General features: G+C 42.3%; 2 protein-coding genes across 2 annotated transcripts; both read left to right on the top strand.

The window, feature by feature from the left end:
- The first annotated feature begins 355 nt into the window (after window positions 1–355).
- LOC142892533 (platelet endothelial cell adhesion molecule-like) lies at window positions 356–16,227 on the top strand. Its single transcript, XM_076032745.1, has 10 exons — window positions 356–374; window positions 1,798–2,082; window positions 2,709–2,984; window positions 3,075–3,344; window positions 3,537–3,809; window positions 4,969–5,241; window positions 5,867–6,148; window positions 6,640–6,744; window positions 9,068–9,142; window positions 16,049–16,227. The coding sequence occupies exons 1-10, from the start codon at window positions 356–358 to the stop codon at window positions 16,225–16,227; spliced, it is 2,037 nt and encodes a 678-aa protein (XP_075888860.1).
- A 669-nt stretch (window positions 16,228–16,896) lies between these two features.
- LOC142892532 (platelet endothelial cell adhesion molecule-like) lies at window positions 16,897–26,392 on the top strand. The gene is made up of 10 exons (XM_076032744.1): window positions 16,897–16,915; window positions 18,172–18,456; window positions 18,998–19,270; window positions 19,361–19,630; window positions 19,823–20,095; window positions 22,351–22,623; window positions 22,783–23,061; window positions 23,553–23,768; window positions 25,981–26,055; window positions 26,358–26,392. Exons 1-10 carry the CDS (start codon window positions 16,897–16,899, stop codon window positions 26,390–26,392), a joined length of 1,998 nt encoding a protein of 665 aa, XP_075888859.1.
- Window positions 26,393–26,638: the final 246 nt, after the last annotated feature.

The raw sequence follows: 26,638 nt of genomic DNA, 5'->3' as shown, positions 1-26,638 counted from the left end.
GAGGAAACAACAGTCACTTCCTGTCAAATGAATCCAAGCAAACGGCTGCACAGGTTGATCAGTGCCGTCACTGGCTGACCGCTGACTGCATCAACGGGAGAACCTTGCTGCCGTCCTCACCCAACCAACCACCCACCACCTGATCTGACCCCCAAAAAACACCGCCCACCCGCCTGCTTGTTCCTCAGTGACGATGGCCATCTCACTGCTTCTCACCACTACCTCGCTCCTGTTCAGCTGTAAGAATGCCGACCACTCACAACTTGGATTTGTTCTTTGGAATGCACTTGAAAAATGTGTGATTAACTTGCTGCTGTTCTTTCTACTTCTTCTACAAGATGTCCATGTAGAGAGCATGGCCGCTGCACAGAAGAGTAAGTGGAGTCTTATCCATTGTTGGTCTGGTGTTTGTGGAGGATGGATTTTTGGGGGACATATATATATGTATATATATATATATATATATATATATATATATATATACATATATATATATATATATATATTTATATATATATATATATAAATATATATATATATATATATATATATATATATATATGTAGATATATATATATATATATATATATATATATATGTAGATAGATAGATAGATAGATAGATGTGTGTGTGTGTGTGTGTGTGTGTGTGTGTGTGTGTATTCATATATGTATTATTTTTTGATAGAGAACTTTATATGATTGGTGATTAATAGTAATTGTAATAATTTACTACAGTGTAGTGCATGTACCTCTGTTTAACTTCATAACACAGGAAAAAGGCAATTTTTAAAAATAAATTAAAAAAGCTTTGAAGAACAAGCAGAAATTAAAAACAAACAAATAAATGAGATTGAATTAAATATGATTAGTTATGAGGTAAAAGAAGACATAAACAATTTGGAGAATAACAACAAATACATGTTCTAACAGAACAAAATGAACAGGAAAAAATATCCTTGAAAAAAAATGAGTTCATTAAAAGTCTGAAGATTGATGGGAAATCAGTGATTGTTGGGCAGGTGATTCTAACAGGCCTCCAGGGCCGTGACATATTAGAAGCTCAAACATGATTGGTGGAGTGTTTTAATGGCCTGGATAGTTCAACCAATTTAAGACACTTTCTCGTTACAAATAAAACTACAACAGTTAATGACCAAAATGAAGATATTTCTAATGAAAAAAAAAAACATGTTCACTTAGATTTTAAAGTCCCATCGTCACAGGTAGCCACACATTCCTTGATCTTTTTCTCATTCTTGTCTCAAGTGGAGCAGACACGAGTGTTTTTTTCCATCAAAAAAAACTTTTGATCTTGAGTAAACAATATTAAGCCCTCTGTTAACAGATTCTATTAAAATCACTTATCCTATTAATGTTAATGAAAGTCACATCATTGTGAAAAAATAAATGTTTCATTGAAATTGGGTGAGGTGAGCTTTCCAATATTTCATGGAAAACTGATCTCATTTCCCCACATGGCATCCAAAACAACTGCTGCACCAGTTATCTTCAAAATCTCAGACAGGAAAAAACAGCACTATCTTAGAAAAAAAGATTTCTAATTTTATTATTATTATTTTGGCAGCCTCTAAAAGTTATTTCAGATCCTTACAGGATGGAAATTCAAATGCTTGTAGTCTACAGCCTTTCCAATAGGTGTCACTAAATGCCAAAACACATTGTACCTTTATTTTAGAATTGTTGGTGTGTTTTTATTTACTCTTTAGCTTTTAGCTAAAATTGTGTTGTTGATTCCCGGAAAATCTAAATATTTTGGTCTTTGTTTCCTCCCCAGAAACCTATATAAAAAAGGTCACTCTGTCCATTGAACCCAGCAATGAGGTTGCCTGGGACACCAATGTGACCCTGCGCTGTCAGGCTGTGCTCAGTAAGCAAGAGGTGGTTCAGTTCACCATCTACAAGAGTGAAGACGTGGTTTGCACCCAGACCATGAGCAGCTCCAATGACCTGCTGTGCCCACTGACCAATCTCAAAGTGGACAACTCAGGGCGCTACAGCTGTGAGGTTAAATTTGAGGACAAAGAGGAGACCTCTTCCAACCATGAGCTCACGGTGACAGGTGTGTTTGCATGAGGACTGAAAGTTCACGTGAGTGTGATCGCCAGCAAGGACACAGTTCAGGCTGGAAAATAATGAGGCTACTACTACTACTGCAGGTCTTGACTATGACCTGCCACAGTGACTCTTGCGGTTGTTCTTGGTACTTGGGACTTTATTTAGCAAAGTCTCAGCTATGAATGTCATTACAAATTCTTCTTTGTGACAAAGTACACCTGCATTTTGTGCTGAATTGAAACTGAAAAACTGATTGCACTTTGACTCAGTGCTTAGTCTGTAAAAAAAAAAAAAAAAATTGCACAAATTGACACATCGAGAATCTGGTCTGGGGAAATCATATAGGAAAGTGAACGTTTTTTTTTTTTTTTTTTAAATAGATGTTTTCTCTTTCAAATAGCTTTTAATAAATCATGTGATTTGACAAAACACAGACGTAAAAGAGAACAAACCCATGCACTTAAAAAAAACTATCGCAAGTGAATGTTACTTTTATGTGACTTCATTGCCAAGCTAGAAAATAAGTATTCATAAATAGTACTTTGATTTTGAAAGTGGCTATAGCCTTCATATTTGTCAGACACCAAAGGTGGTGCTGTCTCACTCCCATCTAACTGATTTTGTCTCCAGAAGCTCCAGCTCCAGTTCTCCACATCAACCCTATTGAGGCCACCGAAGGAGATGAGATAACACTCACTTGTGTGGCACCTGAGCAGGCATCACAATTATACTTTTACAGGGATTCCGAAAATATTAAGACGATGAAAACCAACTCCACCCAGGCAGTGTGGAAGCGTCACGTTACCATCAGTGGCACCCACACATTTCACTGTTCCTATGGAATCCATACAGTCCAGACATATTATATCTCACCGAACAGCAACACTGTCAGTGTTTCAGTCAAAGGTAAAAGTGTTTTCAGACCTGTACGTTTTTAAAGGATGGAGGACATTTAAAATAATATTGTTGTGCCTTTTATTACTTTGATCTACTTAGAGCTGGCCATCACGCCAGTTTTGGAGATTACCGGCCCACAAAAGATCTATGAAGGAGACCAACTTTCCCTCACATGCAGCATCAACACCTCTCTGCCCAGCACGAGTGATGCATACCTGTACCTGATGGAGGGAACTGAGCATCTCAGTGAAGGATTCCCCAAAGTCAACCACAGCCTCCTGGTGCTGGACAAGGGCCCAGCAGATTTTACATGTGAACTGGTAGTGAAACGTGTGGAGAAAAGAACCTCAAAGAATATTTCAGTGGCCGGTGAGTTGCTGTGCTGTGTCTTTATCATTGTAAAAGGAAACTTTTACTAATCACGTCAGATTTGGTATATTATCAGGTGTGTATTGTGTTCACTGAAATTAGCTTGCTGATCAACAACCACATAGAAAAGTGTCCTTCACCAATGACACCACTCCCGTTGATGATTTCCTGTGATTCCAAATCTGTCCACAGAGCTGTTCTCAGCGCCCACCCTCACCTTGTCTCCAGCTGAAGTCTTCCAGGAGGACGACGTGACGCTCACCTGTAGGAGTGACAGCTATGCCTCTGAGAGACTCAACGATAGCCAGCTGATGTACAGTCTGGATCCACCTCAGGACTTCCTCTACTCTAAAAGTAACGGGGTGTTCTATGGCAAGGCTCCTAAATCTGAGATCAATGTCAGCTGTGTGGCCAAGGGCAAGGGCGTCACCAAATCCAGTGAGATCTCCACTCTGCGTCCCAAAGGTAAGACCGACCATAAGTGCATTATTCTAATGATACACTGATATTTTAAACTGGCTCAAAGTTGCTGTTTCTAATTCAAATCAATGCACCGGGTTCAAATTTGTTGTGTTTATTTAACAACGTCACTACGTTGTACTTAACATTGCTTTCACATCCATCCATCCATCCACCACCACCGGATACTATTTTGTGCAGTGGTTAGTGCCGTCGCCTCCCAGCAAGTATTGTAGGTCAAGGGTTCGATCCCGGGCCTTTCTGTGTGGAGTGTGCATGTTCTCCCTGTGCCTGCATGCGTTGTCTCTGGGTTCTCTGGTTTCCTCCCACAGTCCAAAAACACGCATGTGAAAACATGCATTTAAAACTCTAAATTGTCTGGTGAGTGTGAATAGTTGTTGTCTCTGTGTGGCCCTGCGATAAACTGGCAACTTGTCCAGGGTGCAACCCTGCCTTTGCCCCCTGACAGCTGGGATAGGCCCCAGCAGACTCCAGCAAACGTGAGTGCAGGAGGAAGCGGGTCTAGAAGATGGATGGATGAATCTGTTCCAAGTGCACACGTTTCAAACTTGTGGTCTCAAGCAATCAAAATAAATGATTTACCTTTGCCTTAACTTTGTGAGCAAAGTTGAAGCAAATAATTCTGCCACATCTGTGACTCCTTGATTTTCAATCGATCATTAAAAAAAACAAAAAACAAAACTGAAACCTTGACTAAACCCTCCAAGACTGAAGTTTGCGTGTTAACTGTTTGTTCATGCATACGCTGTACTTTAAACTACTGCACTGGATGCACACAACCATTTTTACAACCATACCATTAGTCAGCTTCTGCTGCAACAAATCTCCTCGAGATGTTTTGTGCTACTGCACCTGCAGTGAAGAATTTCAAAATGTGTTGACGTTTTGTGTTTGAAGGAGTCGACTTTGTATGTTGTGTTTTTGGGTGCAGATGAATTAATGTGTTATTTTTCCCTGAAAAGAGTGTCAGTGAGTTTGTTGGTTTGTCTCATAACTCCTCATAACTTTGACAGCAGATCTCCTGTTGCCCTTTCTACCTGAAGTGATGGCCTAGGACTGAATGCCTTCACAAATCATGTACGCCTACGTTTCGCTGCTTGTTTTGCTCCAATCAGTTGGCTGTCTCTGCCTCTCCTCTCTCCAGTTCCCGTCTCCATCCCAGATATCTCGGTGGTCGGCCCGGCGATCCTCGGTCAGCCTGTAAAGATCTTTTGTCGGTCGCACACTGGCAGCCTGCCAATCAACTACACCCTGGTGAAGGGATACACCCCCGTGAGGGCTACCACGGTGCGGCTGGCGTCAGAGGAGGCCGTCTTCACTGTCGAAAGCACCAGCGACTTAGGAAGCTACAAGTGTGAGGCCAAAAACAGTCTGAAGAATCCACAGCTCAGCGAGAGGCTCATCGCCGCGGTCATCGGTAAATGTTTCTGTTCAGCACTTTCACATTGTTATGTTAAATTTACCTCACAAACACAAATGCAGATCTCCTGTTGCCGTTTCTACCTGAAGTGATGGCCTAGGACTGAATGCCTTCACAAATCATGTACGGCTACGTTTCGCTGCTTGTTTTGCTCCAATCAGTTGGGTGTCTCTGCCTCTCCTCTCTCCAGTTCCCGTCTCCATCCCAGAGATCTCGGTGGTCGGCCCGGCGATCCTCGGTCAGCCTGTAAAGATCCTTTGTCGGTCGCACACTGGCAGCCTGCCAATCAACTACACCCTGGTGAAGGGCTCCACCCCCGTGAGGGCTACCACGGTGCGGCTGGCCTCAGAGGAGGCCGTCTTCACTGTCGAAAGCACCAGCGACTTAGGAAGCTACAAGTGTGAGGCCAAAAACAGTCTGAAGAATCCACAGCTCAGCGAGAGGCTCATCGACGCGGTCACCGGTAAATGTTTCTGTTTAGCACTTTCACATTGTAACTTCACGTCACGTCACGTCACATCACGTTATGTTACGTTACGTTACATTTACCTCAAAAACACAAATGCAGTGCTACTGATCAGAGAAAATCTCCACTAATCATTGATCTCTTTCCTCCCCACAGTGCCTCTCTCCAACCTAACCATGACCGTCATCCCAGACTTGGCAGAAATCACCGAAGGAGGCCGTCTCTACCTTATCTGTAGCGTTGAAGGCACTCCGCCGGTCACCTTTAAGTGGTACCGCTCGGATGATGAAAATCCAGTGTACGCCGTCACCTCTTACAGCCACAACACACAACACTACCAGATCCCGGTCCTGTCCAGGAAACACAGCGGCAGGTACCGCTGCGAGGCTGCCAACCCCGCCAATAACATCGTCTACAGTGATTTTGTTGACATCCATGGTGAGCAAACAACTTTTTAAGCATTTTTAGAGGCAGATATTGTATTTCCTCTGTTTATTACCATTTTATTATAGATCTTTTTTTGTTTATCAGCTTTGATCAAAAATATTCCAAATCACACTAAGTTTCACACATGCATTATTAGAGCTGGTGAGAAAATGATAAATTAACCACTAGGTTGTCTCCTTTCGTCGTAACTTAATAATTAAGGATTTGTGCATCAATCTGGGGGAAAACATCCATAAAAATATGTGTAAAGTGAAGGAGAGGCCCACTGAAAAACTTGGAAGGTGACAGGACGAACCAAAGAAAAACAATCAGATTTCCATTGGACAGTATTGGCAGGTAGTAACTGCCCAAGACTTCCGGTGCATGCAAGGAGGTGACATCAACTCCTTGAACGCTGCTGAAAGCTACTGTGTTTAACTGAACATCTTAGACTTTATAGCCACTGACCGTCTGTCCTTGTGTGTGTCTCTGTGTCTCCGCAGTGCGCATGGCGTTGTGGAAGAAAGCCCTGATTGGAGGAGTGTGTGCGCTGGGCAGCGTGTCAGCGCTTGTGGTGGTGCTTAAACTGTACTTCAAATCCAGGAGAGGTAAAGAGACCTAAACTCTTCCGGCTAGTCAGGCCTCTCGTGTCAAAAAACAAAACCGAACATTTCTTCACTGCTTCCTACTGCTTTTCTTTTCACATCTCCTCTCTTGTTGTAGGTAAAAGAGACAGTCGTTGAATTGTCAGTAGGAGTTGACTTGTTTCTTTGATCCCTGTCATCGAGGATAAAGCAGGGAATGTGAGCAGTTCAGATAATTACCGACACATTGCCCTTGCTAGTGTTCTGTCTAAAGTTGTTGAACACATCCTTCTGGAAAGAGTCACTTCATTAATTAGCTCTGCAGATAATGAGGTTGGTTTTAAACTTAAGCATGGTAGAGATGTGTGTATTTATATTCTAAAGGAACTAGTGACTGGCTACAAAAGGAAAAACTCCTCAGTATTTATGTGCTTCTTAGATGCTTCCAAGGCATTTGATCGTGTTAACCATGGAAAGTTATTTGAAAAATTGAGCAAAGCGGGCATTCCCAAATACATTATAAGAATCCTTTCGTATTGGTATGCACACCAGACAATGCAGGTGAAATGGGATGATTGTGTATCTGGCCCTTTCCAAGTCAGCAATGGAGTCAGGCAAGGGAGCATCCTATCTCCTATTTTATTTCATTTTTATATGACCAGTCTATCAGAACAGTTAAAAATGTGTAATGTGTTTGGTGATACGGTTGTGAACCATCTTATGTACGCAGATGATTGTGTTCTACTTAGCCCAAGCTCAGCCGGTTTGCAGCAGCTCCTTAACGTGTGCTCCAAATATGGGGAGCTACAGGACATAAAATGCAATAATTCCAAGATTTCCAGGAAAATTGAGGACAGATGGCTGGTATTCCCTGACTTTAAGTTGGCTGGTCATGTTTTGAATACAAAAACAGTGACAATGCTTCTTGGGTTTAACTATTTTCAAACCTTTTTCTTTGTGTTCCAGCTTTGTGAAAGATGACTTTATCCACATGCAAAATCACCAGTTTGTAATTTGTTCCTTTTTGAACTTTTGGAGCTCGTACTCTGTTTTGATGAAGCTCAATCCATTGTGGCGTTATGTCTCACTCGGCCTACATTGACTTTAGTTTTACTAGATGACTCTTTGATGGTGACTCTGACCCGCGACACAGGGGTTTAGATTGCGGCCACAGGTAGCTCAGTTCTACTCCTCCACCACCTCTGAACCACTAACCTTCCTCATCGGTCGTCATGGATGCAAACGTTGTAGGCAGCGAAACCTTCACACTGTGTAGTGTTAGCACCACACTGTGATGCCAGTCGGTCAGTCAGTGGCTCTTGCTGAGAGTTGTTGCGAGCTGCTCAGCGTGGCCCGTTATCTTCTTCCAGGCCTTCCAGCCTGAATTCAAGACGGCAAAGAGGGGAGAGCGACCAATGGGCTTTCTCCTGCCGACATCAGCCACAGGAGCAGTGACAGTATCCCAGCCGCAGTGTGGAGATGCTTCATGATGGGCTTTCAGGGCCTCCCAAAGAAAACAGAAAAAAAACAAGAAAAAACAGACTTGATCGCAATACTGTTCATTCAAAGACTGGACTCTTCACTGATGAGTCGGTGAACAGTTGGAATGAACCCAATGCTCCCTCTCCCCTCTAACTGCCACCCACAGGTCTGATCTGATCTTTTGACTTGTCTTTTCTTCTTCAGTGGTTTCTTCCATTTAAAATGCCAACTTTTTCTTTGCCACTGTCGCCTCAGATGATAATCTCTGGCAAGATTTTTTTCTTCACCGCATTAGTCCACAGTCTGTTCAAAGCCTGACATCATCAGTTTATCCATTCTGTGGATCTGTGCAGGCGCTGACAGCAGCATTGGTTGGACTCAGAAAACGCCTGAAACTGGTTTGCAAAAATTATTTTCCTATTACTTCATGAAATCGTTTTTACAACAGGTTCATGTACTGATAATAAAATAAGGTAAACTTATACTGAAAGAAATATATGAAGGGTAAACAGCAATAATAAAATTAGTTTTGGTCACCAGATATATATATATTTTTTGAAAAGGAAGAACTGGGAGATCCTTCAAATATAAGCATAGATCAATTTTAACATTCTGAATCATTGACTCGAACCAACTGACTTGTTATAGGGTGAGGATTAGGTTCTGTAACTAACATAGTGAAGGTCTCAGTGAGGGACACGCGTTCAAAACACTGGCACGAGCAGCAGAGTTGAGGAATAGATGGAGTTCACTGATAGGACAGAGACGCATGTTTCTGTTCTGTGAATTTAGCATCACAGTCAAACTTTGATTGAACAGAAGAATACAGGGTTTGCATGGACATGTCTTGCAGTGTTCTTTTCAGACACAGTGGACAACGAGGAGAGCAGCGTGGACTACACGGAGATGGTGAATGCTCAGCCAGCGGATCCCAGCAGAGGTAATCACGCTTTTGACTTGTTTTGTCTGCCTGTTTACACTGTAAATTCTAATAAGTTGAGTTTACTTCAATAAATTTAGGAAACCGATTACCTTGGGAAAATTAAGTAAATTAACTTAAGGTCATTAAAGGTCATCTCTGTGTTTGTGAGGACTTGATGTGCAAATGGAAACAGTGATATTTTCCTGGTATCTTCTTCGTGCCACTGCAGCTGCACCCGCTGGACTGAACCCTGGAAGAAAGTGAATGGGTGGTTCGCCTTTCATGTTGAGTCCAAACTTTGCAAATGCAGCCTGATAGTAAGGACAGATAGGGGTGCAGAGGGCAAGAGGGCCACGATAAATCAACATCCATCCCAGCTGCCACCATCAGTTCAGTCACGTCTTCTCTGCTTCCCCACAGCTTTGGAACGCAGATCTTGCACTTCTACTGCTTCATGACGGCGGCCACCTTCTGCAATTACCACCACAGCATTAGTTGGGGGGGGGGGGGGGACTAAACAAAACAGTTTACTTGTTGTCATTTTTTTTTATTTTTAACCTGAATGATTTCTGAATTAATTCTTGGAAAGATATTGTAGAAAATGATGAGAATAAAACTTAAATGATTTTCAGTTACTTTACAACTAAACAAAAAAAACAACAACAACACAAAACCCTCTGGTTGAAACTGATTGCTGATATTGTGTCATTGTTGTGTATTATTGGTAGTTCTGTGGGATAAGATGGTAAGATGGGTGCTATACTGGAATATAATGCACAGAGCATATCTGGACCAGTCAGTTCATCCTTCATTGAAAATGCAAAATCTGTAGAGTTTTAAACCAAAAGGCGTTTGCGTGCACACAAAGTCTGTGCATCACTATGATAAATTGGAGGGATGAACTTCGGTCACCTCAATGCACAAGTTTCTTTGTCCCATGGAAGCCCAGGTACTGGATGAGCAATTTGACTTATCTCATGAGGAAATAGCAGCAGCTTGTTCACTGTCTGTAGGATCACGATGGTGTGAATGGTATTTACGATGATGATAATGATAATTAAAATGTTGGATGCCCCCGAGGTAATACTAAATGAGAAAGGAAAATAGGCTGCAGATGAACTGTTTCCCTGAATAGTCGCCCGCCGAGAAATTGCATAGCTAATTGTCAGGTACTGGGCTTATTCAAATGATAACCTGATTAATCTAAAGAGAAAGAAAGAGAAAATCTCTATATATAGATATATACATACCTATACCCTAAAGTTGGCTCATTCCCTCAGTGAGAGATTTAACCGACCCTCGCAGCTCCTTGTTTTCTGCGGCTAGGGAGACAACCTGTTGCTGGCTGAATTCCAGCGACTCACGCAGCGCCTGGAATTCTTTGGAGTATTTCCATTAGATTTAATCTGGCATCAACGCTGGAGAGCCTTTGTTCGATCGACAATAATATGTCAATTGACGAATTAGAGTCTTCGGGACGGCTTCGCTTGGAAGACGGCGTTGGCGTCGGCGTCGGCATCTTGCTCGTCTTCCCCATAACTCTTCGGTCGAAGATGTCGTCCAGATATATTTTTTCGAGATCAAATAAGCGCTCCTCGGCCTCCAGGCTTCTTTATCGTTTTTTATTTTATTTTATAAATATATGTAATTCGCAAAATAATCAAGCAAAGTTTTGTTTACTAATGACAGGGTGTCGCCATTTTGGATTGCACCGACGGTCCGAGAATCTCACAGCATCACTCGAGACCATTATTTTTGATCTTCATCAGTGATTCCCAAATGCACTATGTCTTTATTTGCTATATGTATTTTCCACTTCGTAGTCCTGGCTTGAACGTTTGGATATATTGCATAGTACATTATATCAGCTCAGCGCATTACATTTTAGGAGAAGTTTGGGTAGAGAATTGTTCTTTGATTTGATGTTGCCATTGAAACTTATGAGGTACGAAGTGTTTCAAATAATTGTGTGATTTTTCCAACTCTATGTGATTGTGTGCTCTAACATCTTCAATAAAATATGAATCAAACTGGAACCAAGATGTATTTTGCATTCAATCACAATGTATTGGAACATGGTATTTAATTCATGCATTAAAAAAATCTGAGTTTGGATTATGAATGAAATAAACAAGCTTAACACAGGACTTTTGGCACGGCAGCTCAATGCTGGTCCAGCACCTATGGCACCTTTAGTCATGGGCGTGGTAGTGGGGGGGGAAAGTAGACCTGACTACCCAGGGCCCGAGTAGGGAGAGGGGCCCATAAAGATTTTATTTTTTATTCGGGACTGAGCCCCGTGCTCATTCAAACACCCACGTGTTTGTCTCATCAAGGCCTAAAATTTACATTTGTCAGCCACATCCAAAAAAACAACAAAAAACAAAACAAAACTGGAGGTGAAAAATCTGCATCATTTGCATACACAGACTTATGATTATTTAGACCTCTTCCAGAGTCGGCAGATGTCGGGGTGGCGTTGTCGGTCGTCGGCAGAGGTCGGGGGTCATCGGGCGTCGGCGGCGGCCACTTCGGCTCAGTCCCGCAAACCCTGCCTGCAGGTTTAATTTTTATTTGTTATTTCAAATTGGTATCATATTTTGGTTTTTGAACTGAATATGAATATATCACAGGCAATTGCACTTTGTTTTCTTCTGTCTCCAATTTTACAATTTTATGCACTGAAAAAAGTATAAGACAAACAATACTTACCAGCCTCTAAATCATTGTGTTCATTCTTCATGTTTATGGATAGAGTTAGAACGTTGGATCGGCTTTGAGCATGAAAGATACACAATGCAGAACAATGACTGCATAACTGTTTTTGTTTATTGTTTTTTTTCAACGGGTACCTACAGGCAGAACATGATCAAAGCAGCAATGTAGGACATGCGATTGGCTATTCAAACATGACAGTCATAAATGCCGGCTTGTGATTGGACAATGCCCCACAACAACAGACGTATAACTGCAGCTCAGTCCTCTGCTCACTCCCTTTTACCACTGCCGTGAGGTAAGGCATTCACAGTTCTCCTTACTGCAACTAAGGAAATTAGTTAATTTGTATAGACATGTGAATCTTTGTGTACATGTTGAATCGGGCTTTCCTACCGTCAAAATGCTGCTTTGATCATGTTCTACCTGTAGACAGGGTATTCATGTGTCACAATGTCACAATTTAGACATTCTGTTACAATCCAGTCCACTTCATGTAGACGCAGAAATGACTGAGTGCGTAGCGTTTGTTTCCAAAGTTGCAAAAGTGGCGCTGGCGTCGGCAGAGGTTTGGGGTCGTCTGGGTTTTTTGTCCCAAAACGATACTGGTCGCGACCAGTTGCTGTCTGGCACGGACCAGTGGTCTCAACCACTAGGGGCGCTAAAGATGGTTGCGACAGTCTCCACAGTGGTCTGTCCTGTGCTCCTTGTGATCTGTCTGTTATCTGGATCAGCTAATAAGTGGTCCGTGAAGTGGTTTTTGATTTTTAATGCACCTTCTCCGTTCACTGTACGCGTTGTCAGCACTGTTGGTTGAATACATATCAAAGATCTCTCTCGCTGGTCGCCGGCTGAGGTCGTGGACACACCTCCAGCGTGGGAGACCAGCACGTCGTTTGTTTTAGACGGAATGTCTTCAGGGTTATCACATGAATTGTGTTTTATTTGTTACTATTCCAATCATTTCAACTGTGTGGCTAGTTTAGGAAACTCTTTACTGTAGTTTTAATCTCTTGTGCTGAAGGAAAACAGAGAAACGGTGTGTGTGTGTGTGGGGGGGGGGGGGGAGTGGGGGGTGTTAACAGTGCCGTAGATTATGTAGACAGACTATGGATGCGACCAATGTTCCCTCTAATTTTTCATGTGTCTGGGCATACACACAAGCTCCTTGAGCACACTGAGGACCACTGTGAGCAACATCAGACCACACACCAGTACCACACCTGTTCAAAACCTTGGATCATAGCAAGTTACATGGCTTATTAAAGGAATCAAATTACAGCAGCAATTTTCATGAGTTTACTTTTAATATAAGTGATTTGAACCACTTAAAATGAAAAAGACAAAAATCTTGTTTTTCAGGAGATGTGTAGTATGTTATATGTGAGAGCCCTGCTTTGGTCACAGGAAGAGTCCTGCTTAACCACAGGAAGAGTCCTGTTTTGGCCTGGGTGAGGCTCAGTTGTGGCCTGGCTGAGGGTCATGTTCTGGAAGAAATGATACATATAACATTTTGTTCACATTAAAACATTCACATTTTTGCACAATGACGTGTGCTGTAGCTTGTGATACAGTGTAAATTCCTGTAACTCTTTGTCTGTAAAATATCTCATTACTCAGTTTTTATTTGCATTTCTACTACCCATCAGGGTTTCCTCTTGTTTGAAACTGTGGGGGGAGGGCTTCAGCGTCGTCACCCCTGTCCCCTCATATTTAACAATATGTTAATTTTTTTTTTTTCTTTTCTTCTCAAACACACCTAACAATTCAACTACCAATGAATGAGCAGTAGCATGCATGTGATTACATCGATTGAAAAATAAGCCGAAGTGTTACGTCTTCTCGGAATAGAGAAGCTAAGCCAGTGTGTTAACAGCAAGCCGGTGGAAATACAGCGGAGTGGCACCTCTTCGCTTTGTTACGCAATCTATGTCAGCGCGCGGCTGCAGCCTGGAAAGTTTCTCCGTCTTTTGGACTTATATGGTGCCGGTGCAGCTGGAAGGAAAAGGAAAAAAATCATCCTTCCAAAGGCGTTGCGGTGCGCCACCTAATACGTTTGTGTTGAATTTCATTTTATGCGCTGCAGAGATTTTCTTGTGCGCTGAGAATGTGCAAGCAGTGCGCGATTGCGCAAGCGCGCAGTTTAGAGGGAACGTTGCATGCGACCGCAGTGTTCTCTCAGAACTCGGGTTGCCAGGTTCTTTGGATATCAGCTGCACCATCTCAAAGGATGAATCACTAATAATAGAAATAATACAATAATCATGAGCACTGAATTGGCTCCAACCCCCTCTCCTCCAAAGATTGCCTTTGAGGGGATTTTTCTATCTGCACATAAAGGAAAGGCTTTTAACACGGCAGAAACAGAGGACGAGTGCAAACAATCAGATTGATCCCTGTGACACCAGACTTTGTCGCTGGACATGGATTTAAGGCGAGGCGTGAGATGGATAAAATAAACCAAATACGACACCAGATTGTCTCTCTTTTGTTGCCATTTTCATTTGAAGCAGTGTCGTCCATGTGCGCCGGGCGTATTGCAGTAAAAGCAGCGTTGTTTTGGAGAAACTGTGGTTAAGACTTGTCAAACTCGTTTTAGAATTAACAAGTTGGATTAACTGTCTAGAATGATGAACTAAAGTCTTTTCGTTGGCTTGTAATATACGTTTAAACGGAACCTGGCTGCATTTGTGTGCATTTGAGTGCAGCCATACTAGTATGTGACTACTTTCCTCCTTTAATCCTGAACTCCAGTGGAGCAGCCTGGCGTGTCCATTTAAAAAAAAAGACAAAAGATTTTTTAAGAGTAGCAGAAAGCAACATATTTTTAGTACAATGACATGAACATTGCAACAGATAAACAGATTAATGAAGTCTTTTGGGGTTTTGACGTGACTGAAGTGGCATCAGCTGCAGAGCTTGAAAACAAAATAGTTGGTTTTAAAGAGAAAAACTGAATAGATCTGTGAAATTGTCGTGGACAAGGCTATGATGGAGTGGCACATATGACTGCTGTGTATTCAGGCGTGCAAGCAAGAATAGCAGAGAAGGAGCCCCTCGCACATTATGTTAATTGCGCAGCTCATAATCTCAACCTAGTACTCAATGACTCTATTAAAAATGTCCCTAGAGTGAAGCAGTTCTGATGCTATAGAGACGCTCTCCAATTTTGTTGGTCATAGTGTAAAAACCATGGTCACTGCTCAGGGATTTTATGACGCCAGAGATCAGAAATATCAAACTAAAACGCTTATGTCCCACTCGCTGGTCATCTCGCCATGATGCACTTGGTGCATTAAGGCACAGATATGGAGACATTATAAAAGCCCTTGTCAAAATATCTTTGACCAGTGATGAAAAACAAAGAGTGCAATGAAGCAAGTGCACTCAAGAATGCCTTCAGCCAGTTTTCCTTTCTATCTTTTCAACATGCAGACCATTTCAAAGCGTGAATGCTGTTTCACAGTTACTGCAAGTGTGGCAAGGCACAGAGGGCCCAGGCGGGCTTTGAACCCCACACTCCCAGGTAATGGCCATTCACGTTTAAAGCATTCAGCCAGAGGGATCCCCTTGGCCAAGTAGCCATGCCGCATGATCAATTGGAGGCATGGTGACAGGACCGCCACTGTGACACAAGCAAAAGGCGTGGATATTCTCAAGGCATCTACTCTAGTGCAAAATACCATCAGTGGCTTGGTCGAGTATAGGGGACAGTTTGAGGAGACAAAGTCTGCCACTCTTGCTCTATACTAAATGAGGAAGTCAAACACAGTTTGAAACAATCAGGGTAAGAAAAGTTCAGCGTCACTTTGAGGAACTTTCTGAAGACAGCCGCCATACAGACGCAGAGAGCAACTTTCAGGTGAACGTTTTCAATGCATGTCTTGATATAATCATCCAGCAACTGTCCTAAAGATTCACTAGCTTAAATGCAATTGTGAACATGTTTGATGCAATTCACCCCAACATACTTCTGCAAGCAAAGGATGAGGAGTGACACCAAGCGAGCACTCCAGTTGGGACATCGGCCCCAGCTTCACTGGCCAGCTGCTTTCTTTCAGAACCTGTTTCAGGGATCACAATCAAAAATCTGTGGCGGATGTGGTAAAAGTGTTCATTGTTTACAATCCAGCAGTAACATCTACATTCAGTGAGGTTTGCACAGCCTTTATCTTATTCTGACTCTCCCTGTCACCGTGGCAACCGCAGAGCGCTCTTTCTCCAAATTCAAACTCATCCAAAACTATTTGAGGAGCACGATGGGACAGGACAGACTGAGTGGACTGGCCGTGCTGTCCATCCAGAATGAGCCAGCCAGGAAATTTGACATAAGGCAGATTGTGGGCGAGTTTGCAGAGCGCAAGGCTCGCCCAGTACCCTTCTTGTAGTGGGCCATAATTACTCTAGAAACTTAGCATTAAGCCTATAATATGTTCTTTTCTTATTTTCACATGAAACATTTAAAAAATTAACGTTTGCAAATGAATCCCATCTATTGTCTCAAAATGTATCTGGGGGCGGCGGGGGCGTGGTGGTGGTGGGGTAGGGGATGATCGTGTAGCCCCGCCCCCGGACCCGGTGTTTACTTGTTCCGCCACTTCCCCTGAGGCCTGAAACGACTGCAGTGGCTGGAGGTGTTTGAGCCAGCTAAAATTAATCCAGGTGCATGACAGACGTTCATGTTGGTGAAAACAGATTTACTAGCTCAGCTGAACTTTAATCTTCACTTTATTCTTCATTTTAGTCTTCACTTTATTCTTCACTTCATTCTTCACCTCAATCTTCACTCACATAAAATTTGCTGCACAAACCTTTGTGTTTCTGTCTTGCTCCCACCCGCCACCACAGTCACAGCCCTGCTCACCTCCAGCAGTGCTGCTTGTTCCTCAGTGACGATGGCCATCGCACTGCTTCTCACCACCACCTCGCTCCTGTTCAGCTGTAAGAATGCCGACCACTCACAACTTGGATTTGTTCTTTGGAATGCACTTGAAAAATGTGTGATTAACTTGCTGCTGTTATTTCTACTTCTTCTACAAGATATTCATGTAGAGAGCATGGCAGCTGCACAGATGAGTAAGTGGAGTCTTATCCATTGTTGGTCTGGTGTTTGTGGAGGATATTTATATATGTGTATATATACGTATATATATATACATATATATATATATATATATATATATATATATATATATATATATATATATATATTTATATGTATATATATATAAATATATATATATATATATATATATATATATATATATACATATATATATTTATATATATATATACATATATATATACATATACATGTATAAAAGGCAATTTAAAAAAAATAAAAATTGAAAAAGCTTTGAAGAACAAGCAGAAATTAAAAACAAATAAATGAGATTGAATTAAATATGATTAGTTATGAGGTAAAAGGAGACAAACAATTTTGGAGAATAACAACAAATACATGTTCTAATAGAACAAAATGAACAGGAAAAAATTGATTGAAAAAAAATGAGTTCATGAAAAGTCTGAAGATTGATGGGAAATTAGTGATTGTTGGGCAGGTGATTCTAACAGGCCTCCAGGGCCGTGACATATTAGAAGCTCAAACATGATTGGTGGAGTATTTTAATGGCCTGGATAGTTAAACCAATTTAAGCCACTTTCTCGTTACAAATAAAACTACAACAGTTAACTGCCACCAAAATGAAGATATTTCTAATGAAAATAAAAACATGTTCACTTAGATTTTAAAGTCCCATCATCACAGGTAGCCACACATTTTTCTCATTCTTGTCTCAAGTGGAGCAGACACAAGTGTTTTTTTCAATCAAAAAAAACTGTTGATCTTGAGTAAACAATATTAAGCCCTCTGTTAACAGATTATATTAAAATCACTTATCCTATTAATGTTAATGAAAATCACATCATTGTGAAAAAATAAATGTTTCATTGAAATTGGGTGAGGTGAGCTTTCCAATATTTCATGGAAAACTAATCTCATTTCCCCACATGGCATCCAAAACAACTGCTGCACCACAGTTATCTTCAAAATCCCAGACCGGAAAAAACAGCACTATCTTAGAAAAAAAGATTTCTAATTTTATTATTATTATTTTTGGCAGCTTCTAAAAGTTATTTCAGATCCTTACAGGATGGAAATTCAAATGCTTGTAGTCTACAGCCTTTCCAATAGGTGTCACTAAATGCCAAAACACATTGTACCTTTATTTTAGAATTGTTGGTGTGTTTTTATTTACTCCTTAGCTTTTAGCTAAAATTGTGTTGTTGATTCCCGGAAAATCTAAATATTTTGCACTTTGTTTCCTCCCAAGAAACCTATATAAAAAAGGTCACTCTGTCCATTAAACCCAGTCATGAGGTTGCCTGGGGCACCAATGTGACCCTGCACTGTCAGGCTGTGCTCAGTAAGCCAGAGGTGGTTGACTTCACCATCTACAAGAGTGAAGACGTGGTTTGCACCCAGACCATGAGCAGCTCCAATGACCTGCTGTGCCCACTGACCAATCTCAAAGTGGACAACTCAGGGCTCTACAGCTGTGAGGTTAAATTTGAGGACGAAGAGGAGACCTCTTCCAACCATGAGCTCACAGTGACAGGTGTGTTTGCATGAGGACTGAAAGTTCACGTGAGTGTGATCGCCAGCAAGGACACAGTTCAGGCTGGAAAATAATGAGGCTACTACTACTACTGCAGGTCTTGACTATGACCTGCCACAGTGACTCTTGCGGTTGTTCTTGGTACTTGGTACTTTTTTTTAGCAAAGTCTCAGCTATGAATGTCATTACACAATGTTCCAAATTTTTCTTTGTGACAAAGTACACCTGCATTTTGTGCTGAACTGAAACTGAAAAACTGATTGCACTTTGACTCAGTGCTTAGTCTGTAAAAAAAAAAAAAAAAACTTGCACAAATTGACACATCGAGAATCTGGTCTGGGGAAATCATATAGGAAAAGTGAACGTTTTTTTTTTTTTAAATAGATGTTTTCTCTTTCAGATAGCTTTTAATAAATCATGTGATTTGACAAAACACAGACGTAAAAAAGAACAAACCCATGCACTTAAAAAAAAACAATATCGCAAGTGAATGTTACTTTTATCTGTCTCACTCCCATCTAACTGACTTTGTCGCCAAAAGCTCCAGCTCCAGTTCTCCACATCAACCCTATGGAGGCCACCGAAGGAGATGAGATAACACTCACTTGTGTGGCACCTGAGCAGGCATCACAATTCTACTTGTACAGGGATTCTGAAAATATTAAGTCGATGAAAACCAACTCCACCCAGGCAGTGTGGAAGCGTCGCGTTACCACCAGTGGCACCCACACATTTCACTGTTCCTATAGAATCCATACAGGCCAGAATATTTATATCTCACTGAACAGCAACACTGTCAGTGTTTCAGTCAAAGGTAAAAGTGTTTTCAGACCTGTACGTTTTTAAAGGATGGAGGACATTTAAAATAATATTGTTGTGGCTTTTATTACTTTGATCTACTTAGAGCTGGCCATCACGCCAGTTTTGGAGATTACCGGCCCACAAAAGATCTATGAAGGAGACCAACTTTCCCTCACATGCAGCATCAACACCTCTCTGCCCAGCACGAGTGATGCATACCTGTACCTGATGCAGGGAACTGAGCATCTCAGTGAAGCATTCACCAAAGTCAACCACAGCCTCATGGTGCTGGACAAGGGCCCAGCAGATTTTATGTGTAAACTGGTAGTGAAACGTGTGGAGAAAAGAACCTCAAAGAATATTTCAGTGGCCGGTGAGTTGCTGTGCTGTGTCTTTATCATTGTAAAAGGAAACTTTTACTAATCACGTCAGATTTGGTATATTATCAGGTGTGTATTGTGTTCACTGAAATTAGCTTGCTGATCAACAACCACATAGAAAAGTGTCCTTCACCAATGACACCACTCCCGTTGATGATTTCCTGTGATTCCAAATCTGTCCACAGAGCTGTTCTCAGCGCCCACCCTCACCTTGTCTCCAGCTGAAGTCTTCCAGGAGGACGACGTGACGCTCACCTGTAGGAGTGACAGCTATGCCTCTGAGAGACTCAACGATAGCCAGCTGATGTACAGTCTGGATCCACCTCAGGACTTCCTCTACTCTAAAAGTAACGGGGTGTTCTATGGAAAGGCTCCTAAATCTGAGATCAATGTCAGCTGTGTGGCCAAGGACAAGAACGTCACCAAATCCAGTGAGATCTCCACTCTGCGTCCCAAAGGTAAGACCGACCATAAGTGCATTATTCTAATGATACACTGATATTTTAAACTGGCTCAAAGTTGCTGTTTCTAATTCAAATCAATGCACCGGGTTCCAATTTGTTGTGTTTATTTAACAACGTCACTACGTTGTACTTAACATTGCTTTCACATCCATCCATCCATCCACCACCACCGGATACTATTTTGTGCAGTGGTTAGTGCCGTCGCCTCCCAGCAAGTACTGTAGGTCAAGGGTTCGATCCCGGGCCTTTCTGTGTGGAGTGTGCATGTTCTCCCTGTGCCTGCATGCGTTGTCTCTGGGTTCTCTGGTTTCCTCCCACAGTCCAAACACATGCATGTGAAAACATGCATTTAAAACTCTAAATTGTCTGGTGAGTGTGAATAGTTGTTGTCTCTGTGTGGCCCTGCGATAAACTGGCAACTTGTCCAGGGTGCAACCCTGCATTTGCCCCCTGACAGCTGGGATAGGCCCCAGCAGACTCCAGCAAACGTGAGTGCAGGAGGAAGCGGGTCTAGAAGATGGATGGATGAATCTGTTCCAAGTGCACACGTTTCAAACTTGTGGTCTCAAGCAATCAAAATAAATGATTTACCTTTACCTTAACTTTGTGAGCAAAGTTGAAGCAAATAATTCTGCCACATCTGTGACTCCTTGATTTTCAATCGATCATTAAAAAAACAAAAAACAAAACTGAAACCTTGACTAAACCCTCCAAGACTGAAGTTTGCGTGTTAACTGTTTGTTCATGCATACGCTGTACTTTAAACTACTGCACTGGATGCACACAACCATTTTTACAACCATCCCATTAGTCAGCTTCTGCTGCAACAAATCTCTCTCTTGTGTCTGCTGGTGCTGTTTATTGCAATGTATATATTGTGTCTGCAAATATTCTGTCATATAGTGAGGGGATTTATATGTCTATTGGTGTGACTTTTATTTATGTTCTATTTATTTCTGGTTACATTTTATGTTTGTGACACAAGATTTTTTTTTAAGGACTTCTCCTTATTACGTTATCAGTGACATTGAATTGAAAGCATCAACCTACTGCTCCTCTTGTGAACAAACAGAGAACAGAAATTGTCTGGAATTGTCTGATGCAAGTTTTTGCTTCTGAACAATGAAAGTAAAAATGTCCCGGTGCCAGTGTGTGTGTTTGAGCTGACACACTTTTGCTTGTGCCACCTGAACTAATTGGACCAGGAAAGGGATGGTTCAATGGTCAGTCCAGTGTGCAGAAAATGTTACAGATGAAATATTTTGGGATGAGTGCAAGATGTCATGAGGGATGACAAGGTCGTGACCGAATATTGTTCTGCTGATTATGGCGCTAAAACACGAAGAGACTGATCCGTAGTGGTTTCTAAATTAAGACCACAGTTTCAAAGGTTTAGGGCTCCAGGATTCTAAAACACAATCACTTCCTGCATCAACAATCCCAAACCATAAATATATGAGGTTGTGTCCTCGAGATGTTTTCTGCTACTGCACCTGCAGTGAAGAATTTCAAAATGTGTTGACGTTTTGTGTTTGAAGGAGTCGACTTTGCATGTTGTGTTTTTGGGTGCAGATGAATTAATGTGTTATTTTTCCCTGAAAAGAGTGTCAGTGAGTTTGTTGGTTTGTCTCATAACTCCTCATAACTTTGACAGCAGATCTCCTGTTGCCGTTTCTACCTGAAGTGATGGCCTAGGACTGAATGCCTTCACAAATCATGTACGGCTACGTTTCGCTGCTTGTTTTGCTCCAATCAGTTGGCTGTCTCTGCCTCTCCTCTCTCCAGTTCCCGTCTCCATCCCAGATATCTCGGTGGTCGGCCCGGCGATCCTCGGTCAGCCTGTAAAGATCTTTTGTCGGTCGCACACTGGCAGCCTGCCAATCAACTACACCCTGGTGAAGGGATACACCCCCGTGAGGGCTACCACGGTGCGGCTGGCCTCAGAGGAGGCCGTCTTCACTGTCGAAAGCACCAGCGACTTAGGAAGCTACAAGTGTGAGGCCAAAAACAGTCTGAAGAATCCACAGCTCAGCGAGGGGCTCATCGCCGCGGTCATCGGTAAATGTTTCTGTTCAGCACTTTCACATTGTTATGTTAAATTTACCTCACAAACACAAATGCAGATCTCCTGTTGCCGTTTCTACCTGAAGTGATGGCCTAGGACTGAATGCCTTCACAAATCATGTACGGCTACGTTTCGCTGCTTGTTTTGCTCCAATCAGTTGGGTGTCTCTGCCTCTCCTCTCCAGTTCCCGTCTCCATCCCAGAGATCTCGGTGGTCGGCCCGGCGATCCTCGGTCAGCCTGTAAAGATCCTTTGTCGGTCGCACACTGGCAGCCTGCCAATCAACTACACCCTGGTGAAGGGATACACCCCCGTGAGGGCTACCACGGTGCGGCTGGCCTCAGAGGAGGCCGTCTTCACTGTCGAAAGCACCAGCGACTTAGGAAGCTACAAGTGTGAGGCCAAAAACAGTCTGAAGAATCCACAGCTCAGCGAGAGGCTCATCGACGCGGTCACCGGTAAATGTTTCTGTTTAGCACTTTCACATTGTAACTTCACGTCACGTCACGTCACGTCACGTTATGTTACGTTACGTTACATTTACCTCAAAAACACAAATGCAGTGCTACTGATCAGAGAAAATCTCCACTAATCATTGATCTCTTTCCTCCCCACAGTGCCTCTCTCCAACCTAACCATGACCGTCATCCCAGACTTGGCAGAAATCACCGAAGGAGGCCGTCTCTACCTTATCTGTAGCGTTGAAGGCACTCCGCCGGTCACCTTTAAGTGGTACCGCTCGGATGATGAAAATCCAGTGTACGCCGTCACCTCTTACAGCCACAACACACACTACCAGATCCCGGTCCTGTCCAGGAAACACAGCGGCAGGTACCGCTGCGAGGCTGCCAACCCCGCCAATAACATCGTCTACAGTGATTTTGTTGACATCCATGGTGAGCAAACAACTTTTTAAGCATTTTTAGAGGCAGATATTGTATTTCCTCTGTTTATTACCATTTTATTATAGATCTTTTTTTGTTTATCAGCTTTGATCAAAAATATTCCAAATCACACTAAGTTTCACACATGCATTATTAGAGCTGGTGAGAAAATGATAAATTAACCACTAGGTTGTCTCCTTTTGTCGTAACTTAATAATTAAGGATTCGTGCATCAATCTGGGGGAAAACATCCATAAAAATATGTGTAAAGTGAAGGAGAGGCCCACTGAAAAACTTTGAAGGTGACAGGACGAACCAAAGAAAAACAATCAGATTTCCATTGGACAGTATTGGCAGGTAGTAACTGCCCAAGACTTCCGGTGCATGCAAGGAGGTGACATCAACTCCTTGAACGCTGCTGAAAGCTCCTGTGTTTAACTGAACATCTTAGATTTTATAGCCACTGACCGTCTGTCCTTGTGTGTGTCTCTGTGTCTCCGCAGTGCGCATGGCGTTGTGGAAGAAAGCCCTGATTGGAGGAGTGTGTGCGCTGGGCAGCGTGTCAGCGCTTGTGGTGGTGCTTAAACTGTACTTCAAATCCAGGAGAGGTAAAGAGACCTACAATCCTCCGGCTAGTCAGGCCTCTCGTGTCAAAAAACAAAACCGAACATTTCTTCACTGCTTCCTACTGCTTTTCTTTTCACATCTCCTCTCTTGTTGTAGGTAAAAGAGACAGTCGTTGAATTGTCAGTAGGAGTTGACTTGTTTCTTTGGTCCCTGTCATCGAGGATAAAGCAGGGAATGTGAGCAGTTCAGATAATTACCGACACATTGCCCTTGCTAGTGTTCTGTCTAAAGTTGTTGAACACATCCTTCTGGAAAGAGTCACTTCATTAATTAGCTCTGCAGATAATGAGGTTGGTTTTAAACTTAAGCATGGTAGAGATGTGTGTATTTATATTCTAAAGGAACTAGTGACTGGCTACAAAAGGAAAAACTCCTCAGTATTTATGTGCTTCTTAGATGCTTCCAAGGCATTTGATCGTGTTAACCATGGAAAGTTATTTGAAAAATTGAGCAAAGCGGGCATTCCCAAATACATTATAAGAATCCTTTCGTATTGGTATGCACACCAGACAATGCAGGTGAAATGGGATGATTGTGTATCTGGCCCTTTCCAAGTCAGCAATGGAGTCAGGCAAGGGAGCATCCTATCCCCTATTTTATTTCATTTTTATATGACCAGTCTATCAGAACAGTTAAAAATGTGTAATGTGTTTGGTGATACGGTTGTGAACCATCTTATGTACGCAGATGATTGTGTTCTACTTAGCCCAAGCTCAGCCGGTTTGCAGCAGCTCCTTAACGTGTGCTCCAAATATGGGGAGCTACAGGACATAAAATGCAATAATTCCAAGATTTCCAGGAAAATTGAGGACAGATGGCTGGTATTCCCTGACTTTAAGTTGGCTGGTCATGTTTTGAATACAAAAACAGTGACAATGCTTCTTGGGTTTAACTATTTTCAAACCTTTTTCTTTGTGTTCCAGCTTTGTGAAAGATGACTTTATCCACATGCAAAATCACCAGTTTGTAATTTGTTCCTTTTTGAACTTTTGGAGCTCGTACTCTGTTTTGATGAAGCTCAATCCATTGTGGCGTTATGTCTCACTCGGCCTACATTGACTTTAGTTTTACTAGATGACTCTTTGATGGTGACTCTGACCCGCGACACAGGGGTTTAGATTGCGGCCACAGGTAGCTCAGTTCTACTCCTCCACCACCTCTGAACCACTAACCTTCCTCATCGGTCGTCATGGATGCAAACGTTGTAGGCAGCGAAACCTTCACACTGTGTAGTGTTAGCACCACACTGTGATGCCAGTCGGTCAGTCAGTGGCTCTTGCTGAGAGTTGTTGCGAGCTGCTCAGCGTGGCCCGTTATCTTCTTCCAGGCCTTCCAGCCTGAATTCAAGACGGCAAAGAGGGGAGAGCGACCAATGGGCTTTCTCCTGCCGACATCAGCCACAGGAGCAGTGACAGTATCCCAGCCGCAGTGTGGAGATGCTTCATGATGGGCTTTCAGGGCCTCCCAAAGAAAACAGAAAAAAAACAAGAAAAAACAGACTTGATCGCAATACTGTTCATTCAAAGACTGGACTCTTCACTGATGAGTCGGTGAACAGTTGGAATGAACCCAATGCTCCCTCTCCCCTCTAACTGCCACCCACAGGTCTGATCTGATCTTTTGACTTGTCTTTTCTTCTTCAGTGGTTTCTTCCATTTAAAATGCCAACTTTTTCTTTGCCACTGTCGCCTCAGATGATAATCTCTGGCAAGATTTTTTTCTTCACCGCATTAGTCCACAATCTGTTCAAAGCCTGACATCATCAGTTTATCCATTCTGTGGATCTGTGCAGGCGCTGACAGCAGCATTGGTTGGACTCAGAAAACACCTGAAACTGGTTTGCAAAATTTATTTTCCTATTACTTCATGAAATCGTTTTTACAACAGGTTCATGTACTGATAATAAAATAAGGTAAACTTATACTGAAAGAAATATATGAAGGGTAAACAGCAATAATAAAATTAGTTTTGGTCACCAGATATATATATATTTTTTGAAAAGGAAGAACTGGGAGATCCTTCAAATATAAGCATAGATCAATTTTAACATTCTGAATCATTGACTCGAACCAACTGACTTGTTATAGGGTGAGGATTAGGTTCTGTAACTAACATAGTGAAGGTCTCAGTGAGGGACACGCGTTCAAAACACTGGCACGAGCAGCAGAGTTGAGGAATAGATGGAGTTCACTGATAGGACAGAGACGCATGTTTCTGTTCTGTGAATTTAGCATCACAGTCAAACTTTGATTGAACAGAAGAATACAGGGTTTGCATGGACATGTCTTGCAGTGTTCTTTTCAGACACAGTGGACAACGAGGAGAGCAGCGTGGACTACACGGAGATGGTGAATGCCCAGCCAGCGGATCCCAGCAGAGGTAATCACGCTTTTGACTTGTTTTGTCTGCCTGTTTACACTGTAAATTCTAATAAGTTGAGTTTACTTCAATAAATTTAGGAAACCGATTACCTTGGGAAAATTAAGTAAATTAACTTTTTTTTTTTCAGGTGTAATTATTCATATTTATAAAAACGATGATGGCATGGAATGGAATTACTGTAGATACTGTGATTATAAAGACTATTTAAGGTCATTAAAGGTCATCTCTGTGTTTGTGAGGACTTGATGTGCAAATGGAAACAGTGATATTTTCCTGGTATCTTCTTCGTGCCACTGCAGCTGCACCCGCTGGACTGAACCCTGGAAGAAAGTGAATGGGTGGTTCGCCTTTCATGTTGAGTCCAAACTTTGCAAATGCAGCCTGATAGTAAGGACAGATAGGGGTGCAGAGGGCAAGAGGGCCACGATAAATCAACATCTATCCCAGCTGCCACCATCAGTTCAGTCACGTCTTCTCTGCTTCCCCACAGCTTTGGAACGCAGATCTTGCACTTCTACTGCTTCATGACGGCGGCCACCTTCTGCAATTACCACCACAGCATTAGTGGGGGGGGGGGGGG

Source organism: Nelusetta ayraudi, unplaced genomic scaffold, assembly GCF_046127955.1.
Source record: "Nelusetta ayraudi isolate G7.1 ecotype Tasmania unplaced genomic scaffold, CSIRO-AGI_Nayr_v1 ptg000034l, whole genome shotgun sequence".
NCBI classification, from domain to species: Eukaryota; Metazoa; Chordata; class Actinopteri; order Tetraodontiformes; family Monacanthidae; genus Nelusetta; species Nelusetta ayraudi.
This window is presented reverse-complemented; position numbering and strand designations above follow the sequence as displayed.

Excerpts from the sequence above, each read along its gene's own strand:
- LOC142892533 (XM_076032745.1), top strand. Across the intron at positions 3,345-3,536 it reads AAAGAATATTTCAGTGGCCG|AGCTGTTCTCAGCGCCCACC; the intron begins GTGAGTTGCTGT and ends ATCTGTCCACAG. Across the intron at positions 9,143-16,048 it reads GCCAGCGGATCCCAGCAGAG|AGCGCTCTTTCTCCAAATTC; the intron begins GTAATCACGCTT and ends TGGCAACCGCAG.
- LOC142892532 (XM_076032744.1), top strand. Across the intron at positions 20,096-22,350 it reads CTCCACTCTGCGTCCCAAAG|TTCCCGTCTCCATCCCAGAG; the intron begins GTAAGACCGACC and ends TCTCCTCTCCAG. Across the intron at positions 23,062-23,552 it reads TGATTTTGTTGACATCCATG|TGCGCATGGCGTTGTGGAAG; the intron begins GTGAGCAAACAA and ends GTGTCTCCGCAG.